Genomic DNA, 7083 nt, shown 5'->3' on the forward strand with positions numbered 1-7083 from the left:
ATCACGTGGGCAATTTTAGCTTATTTGGCTTGTGTTTCAGAATATTGTCTAGATTATTGCACCAGATCTTTCCTTTAGTTGATGCAAGTTTCAGGGTAATGCATTCTGCTCACCAACCCAGAAAATTTACCCCTTTTCACTACCATCACTCATTTTTTCCATTATCACCTGTTAAGTTTTGAAAGTGGCTACATATTTTGCCCATTTTAAAAAACATTTCAGGGGTGAGGTTGTTACTATGGTACAACATATATACTAGTCATATACATTGAGCTATTCTGTAGCATCAGCCTTTGGTGAGAATGCTAGTTTCTTATGAAGAGAATGAAGACCAAAATTTAAAGTTTAGCCAGCTCTCATAAACACGTACTATATAACTTCTCAAAACTTGGATTGAGCTTTCAAGTTATATCTTGTTCTGAGTTGTTCTGTTTTCCCGTGTGCTGAAAATTAAGAGCAGTTTGATCCTATCATTTCTTCTAACATTTTTTCAGTAGCTCTGATATACTTTTTATTGTTATTATTTTAGCAAGCAATGGACCCCAAAAGTTCTGTATTGAAAAAGTTGGTAAAGAAAATTGGTTACCTAGAAGCCATACTTGGTGAGTATTCCGTATTCCGTATTAAATTACAATTGAGATGTGGATCATTTTGGCTGCCCTGGGTCATGCATGAAGTGAGAAATAGAATAAAGAAAACATAAATACAATATATAAAGACGTATTGCTGATCTTATTCTACTTTGTAACAAGAGACAGAGGGCAGGGAGAGAGAGAGAGAAAAGTATACACCAGTTGTGTTTCATATTGCACCTAAAGATGTGATGCATTTATGCATGCTTGTTTGCTACCATGTTTCTGTCATTCAGGGAGCCAAAATTGTCTGAAACTTCATAAGTGTACATTCAGTTGTATATATACCGGCCCAATTTTTCTTAATGTATGAAAGGAAGCTTTGATGTAGGGACGAGCATTTAAAATCATTGGGCAGCTGTTACCATTGTCTTTGTCTTCTCATGCAAATCAAATGCTGCGCTCAGACAGAATGAAAAATACACATAATTTTTAGATCATACTTTTAAGTGAGCAGAGCAATTATCTGATTTAAATATGTATGGGAGCATTAGAGACGCATATCCATAACAATGGCTACATAGCTGCATTTCCTTGAACAAACCATGTTCCAGACATAATAGTGTTCTCTTTCAAATTTATTATACTACTTCATAATGCTTCATATTACCAGAAGCAGGCCTATCTCTTTCAAGCACCTGGAATCCACATAATAATCTGTTTTAGCCCTTGGTGGGCCTGCCTTTAATACATGCTGAAATGGCCGCCTTCTTTAGAGAGAAATGTGTGCTTTAATGTTTGCATAGAATACACCTAGTTTTTGAAATTGAAAGTGGTGGGGATTCATCTGAAGTTGCCCCTCTGCCATTTCCAAGATACAAAATTAAAAAGTAATTGGAAAACAACAGTATTCTATAATCAGGGGGCAGAATATCTGTACTTTCCAACAGAATTAAGTTTTACCCAAATCTGCCATTCTTGATTTGTCACACTCAATTGTGTAGTAGGGGGGACGGGACCCAGTAATTTTCAAAATAACTTCTCTTTTTTGAGTGATATATGCTTAAATTTAGACTAATGAGCATATCAGTGTGCAGGATAAAAATCTGAAAGTTCACAATTTTCTAAAAAGAGTAAGGTTTCTCCCAGTCATTTATTTATTTATTTATTTATTTATTTGTAGACCACCCTATCTCCCCGAAAGGGACTCAGTGCGGTTTCCAATGTATATAGCAAACTATTCATGATAAACTGTGTAGGACTTTTTGTGGTTTTTAAAAGTCCCAAATGGAATTTAAGCTTACTCCTTCTTTTCAGTTTCAACCGCTTGGACTTGCCACCATACAAGAGTTACGAACAACTGAAGGAAAAGCTTTTGTTTGCAATAGAAGAAACAGAAGGGTTTGGACAAGAATAACACTTGATGGGAATTTGCACCTGAAGAACGTAAATTCCTATATGGGGTGCATTCTTCACTGCCTCTGCTAGTTGCACTTCTTACTGTAAACAGGACTTGATTTTGATTTATTTGAACAATTGCTAGTGTGTAAGTAAATGGATGTTACTCTGCCATTTGATTTCCACTAATTCTTCATTTCTTCAGAGTAATTTTTGAAAAATTGAAAATGATGAAGCTATAATCTTCCCCAATTAGAGGCTAACTGTACATCTAAAGCTTTGTATTGACTCATGTTCATTAAGTCAGGTGTGCTCTTGTTTGTTCTCTTTCTTTTTTTTCTAAAAGTACTCCTTTTCTTTCCATTTTAGTAGCAACCTTTTGTTGCTGATGAACTGGAAAGTCCATTGGTAGCTGCAGTGCTGCAGCATCCTATTTCAAGCAGGGCTTGCTTGCTTGCAGTCCGACTCGGGGTGCTGTAAATCAGATCCTTTTATCTGTTCTTTATCTTGGTAAGGTCTGCTTGTTTCTGCCCTTCCAAGATTTATTCTGAAGTCATCTCAGTTCAAGGGGGAAGAGAAGCAGAAGCAGCCATGTAGAGATAGTGTACACATCTAGAACATAGCACTTTTTAAAAAACCATGATTATCATGTTCCTCAGGTTACCCCTATGTTTTGATGCACCTCTTTGGACTCAGAGGAATTTTAATTGATTTTTAATGGAGGCATACATTGAAGTTTTTGCTTTTATGGTACTGTAGTAGTAAATCTGAAAGAGAATGATCAGTCTCTTCAGTTGGCTCCAACTGGAATTCATTTCCTGTCCTGTTTGCAGGCTTGAATTATACCAATGGTCATTGGACTCAAATGGTAACTCTGATATAGCTTCCTCCTTCCTAATAACGTTGTTACCCAACTGGCACTTTTGTTTCCATGCACTTACCTAGAAGTAAACCTCACTGAATACATCAAACCTGACTTATCTGCCTGGCTTGAGGAGACCTTCAGTAATGAGTTAATTCTTCATATTGCCTCAACAAGGCACTTCTGTGTTTGAGCGTCTCCATATTTGTCCCACTCCTGGTTCTAAAACTAATTCGAGCTTCAGCTTTTTATTACAAATTCATAACATCCCTCGGAAGCTTACACCAATACTTTAACCACACTCCTGTTTCTGGAATGAAAGCACTTTGCCCTTGCGTCCAGCTTTGCTGCCTTGTTATCCTTTCCCTCCAGATTCTTATAATTCTGTGGTATGCATGCTGCTCTGTACCTTAACAGGAGAGATGGTAACATTTGAAACAGCAGTTGTGCATGTTGGTAAAATAATACTTCGGTGTTCTTCTGTGTAATGGAAGCATAGTCCTTTGAATGCTTGCCAAGATCGTCAAAGATAAAATGTACTGGATAATTTTTTATCTTGGAAGCAGATATCATCTACCCATCCAGGAAGCAAGTAGCAGCAGGAGGAGACCTTATTCAGGGCTATTGAAAATGGGTATAATCAACCATTTTAATAACTTAATGCCTTTAGGACTCCTCTGTAAGTTAATGTAAACAGCCCATGTTCCTTCAGTGAATGTGTTGAGGAGTGACTGAGCACTCTTTCCTTTTCCTTCCCTTCAATGTTCATTCAAAGAACACGTACAAAAGTATTTCTCTTATACAAAGTACCTACTACTACTTTGGTAGAGGGCATATGTGTGTATCCTGGAGATGAGTTTTCCCGCATCATCTACCAGAATACTTAATGTGCGTATTAAAAATAATGGCATATGGAGGGGGGGGAAAGCCTTAGAAATATTTTATTGGTTTTACTAAGAAATAGTTGTCTAACACAATATGGAAATGAAATGAAATTGAGGTAACAAATATAAGCTATGGGAAATAGTTATGTTCTCCATAATGGTTTGTGATTCATATAGGGACTTAGGAATATTGTTAATGTATAAATATTCAAAAGGCTTTCTGCCCTATATTTTTAAAATAAAGGATAGTTCTAATTAAAATAGCCAATACCCTAGTTCTATAGGGCTTGGCTGTTTAATATTTTTATGGCTCAAATGTTTAGTTCAGAAAAAAGTAAATGCTTGTATATATTTTTAAAGTCTGGGAGTCTAGCTTATTTCTTAATTTAAATGGTTTGTTTATTTGTCTTTACTGCTGTAAGAGAGGAAATGGGGGCTGGATATCCCAAGCACAAGAAGGTATTTTAAACATTCAGAATTGAAGATATTTAACAAATGGAATCATAACCACGAGGTATTGTTAAACAGATTTATTGTATGCATTATGCTAACAATACCTCTAAAATAAGAATAAAAACTTGCTTTTAAAGTCCCTATGCATTGTAAATTCCAAATTATGTTTTTCTTTATGCCATGTTATGTTGCAGTAATAAAAGGAAATTTGAGCTGTTGGCCCCTCTCTTCTCATTGTGGGGATTTGGGAGGCCTGTGGAGGAATAAATTGGTTTTCTGAATGGCGAATAGAGATTATTTGATTTGTAACAATACTTTTCTGCAAAGATTAGGATAGCATCAACAGCATGTAGATAGCAATGAATATTGCATTCTGTTGTATGCATATGAGAGCATCACAATCTGAACTGAAACATTGGTATTAGAAATTTTGCCTTATGAAGAACACATTTTGGTCCACTGATCTTAATGTTCTCAAAGCCTTATCTTTCTGGAGGGCTCAGGATCAGTAGTCTGAAATCTACATATTTGGATTCTTAAATGTGTGAAATTTCATGATCCATCATTTTCATTGTGGTGAAGTTCTGATTTGGGTTCATTCTGCATAAACATTCCAACAAGGTTTAATGACAAATGCCCCATTGAATGCTTTGGTATTTCCAGCCCTTTCGGTGGTGGTATGTTGCATATTTTCCCCAGAATCATTGTTGATGTTTATGTGCCCTAACAAACTAGTATAAGAACTGGAATCAGAGGCACTGGATTGTAAAATACTGTACTAGGATCCCATTGTTAAATTTTCCATGAACTGTAATTACAAATACTCAGGTAACTGTAAGAGTCTCTCACCAAGTCAAACTTTTATAAAAGTACTAAAAAGCCAGTATTTGTTGTCATTCCTTGCATGTTGTGAAAAGTTTTTCTCTGCAGACTTGAAACAACAAAACAGTCATCCTTATCGAAGCTCATCTGTTCTAATTATCATACAAGCACACATCTGATGAAGAAGAGCTCTATTTTGCAGTGTTTTTTAAGCAGCATCAGCATTGAAAGGGTGATGAAAGAGAGCTGGAAAAACACAGACTTGTGGTGTTAGGTTGCAGCATACGTCTGTATTAAACTATGCAATAAAGCTTGAGCTAAGAAAGAATAGGGTTCTACTATTACTGATCCTGCTGTAGCTGTGTGTGCTTACAATAGGCAAAGGAAATGGCAGCTTTCTCCAAAGTCCTTTGCTGAGCCTATGCAGATGACTTGATTGAGAGAATAGGGCAGCAGATAAACCCACCTCACCAGCTCCCCTCAGCACACTTTAAAATGTGCAGATCTATAAGTCTAGTCACCAAAATAAAATGATGAGAAAAGAGGACACTGATGAAAGAAAAAGGCATCCCAAGAGGTGGGGAGATTGTTGAAACATGTTGAACTGCTCTTCTCTTCCATAGTGCAGGAACCTGTCCCTATTATTTCCCCATTATTTCTGTCTGTGGTATCAAATTTTCTGTCCAAAGAAATGAAGTCCAAGAACACATATTCTTCATTAGCTTTGGTAATCTATATCTGTCTTCTGTATGTTTGCTTATCTTTTCCTTACTGCTTTTTCAGTCTGTTTAACAATGAGATGAAGGTGGTGGAGCCGTGCAAGCAGAAGGAAGTACTTGGCCTTTGTCAAAGAATGATATGAATTCTAGGCATGAAAAAATATTCCAAAATTGATATGTAGAATCTATAGCCCTCAAAGATGTCATTTGATACTACTTTCCATTAGTCCCAACTATTAAGAGTAATCAAGTGATGAGTATTATAGTTGAACAAAATATGGAAAGCTACAGTTTTCCCACCCCCCACTTCCAATGAGTTTTTACCAGAAGTATTTTTCTAAGCGGGCATCAAGTGTCTTCCTTTGAATAGGTATTTCCACATTGCCAAATATGTGCTTCAAGGTTTTAAACAAAAGATAGACAAAGTATGGTACCCATCAAACCCAAGCTAACAGGACCAATTGCAAAGTGCTAGAAGCTGCAATTCAGTAACACCTGGAATGTGCACTTTGTCCATCCCTGGATTAAACCCTGGCAGAAGATTTAATTCTCTGTTTACTAAATTAGAAAACCAATCCATATTGAAAATATTTGAGACCTGTACTGTATGGTAAAACATACTGTAAACGGCTATATTAAAAACAAATGTTGCAACAACTATAAGTTAGTATCAGTTGGAAGACTATCATATTGTAAGCTTTTTATTTCTATCCCATCATTCACACATCAAGGACTGAATCTCCAGACACCAAAAATCAAAATAGATTGTGATAAAGATATAGGTAAAACATTTGTCAATATAATTGAAACTATAAACTCTTGTTATTGCTTTAATTGTTTTTGGTTTTGCTTATGAGTTGTGTGTTTTGTTATGCTATTGTTTTATTAAGGGCCTTAGTCTTTGTAAGCTGCATTGAGTCCTTCGGGAAATGCTAGCAGGGTACAAATAAAGTTAATAATAATTAATAATAATAATAAACAATTTAAAATGTATCCATTCAAGCAGGAAGAATAGCCATATGGAGAGTCTGTGTCACCATAACAACAGAAGAAACCTCAAATTATCAACAGAAAACTATATGAATTCACCAACTGGCAAACTAACAATCTACTTAGTGCAACTCAAGTAGATAACAATTTGTCTATTACAATGAACAATAGAAAGTTCCTTTACTCCCAAGTTTGCTATCATCCAATCTTGTAGGGAAAATGAGGTTCAACATGTGCTTGAGTTGGAAAAAAAAACATTTGGTTGTAATGCTAAATAGAAAGTCTGGAGCCACCTTGACATACATGTTGACATCCCACAGCCTAGAAAACTAGAAGGGACTCTTGACACCATGCTGGTGAGTCCAGAAAGAGAGATTGTGGAA

General features: G+C 36.1%; 1 protein-coding gene across 1 annotated transcript in view; it reads left to right on the forward strand.

Moving 5' to 3' along the window:
- The window catches only part of ITCH (itchy E3 ubiquitin protein ligase), a 57251-nt gene extending 52199 nt beyond the window's left edge, over window positions 1-5052 (forward strand). Inside the window, exons 23-24 of the mRNA XM_060772326.2 lie at window positions 530-602; window positions 1890-5052. Coding sequence (XP_060628309.2) covers window positions 530-602; window positions 1890-1989 — 173 coding nt within the window. The 3' untranslated portion in view covers window positions 1990-5052. The remainder of the gene's footprint in view (window positions 1-529; window positions 603-1889) is intronic.
- The last annotated feature ends 2031 nt before the right edge of the window (window positions 5053-7083 follow it).

Source organism: Anolis sagrei, chromosome 4 (genome assembly GCF_037176765.1).
Source record: "Anolis sagrei isolate rAnoSag1 chromosome 4, rAnoSag1.mat, whole genome shotgun sequence".
In the NCBI taxonomy this organism is placed as follows: Eukaryota; Metazoa; Chordata; class Lepidosauria; order Squamata; family Dactyloidae; genus Anolis; species Anolis sagrei.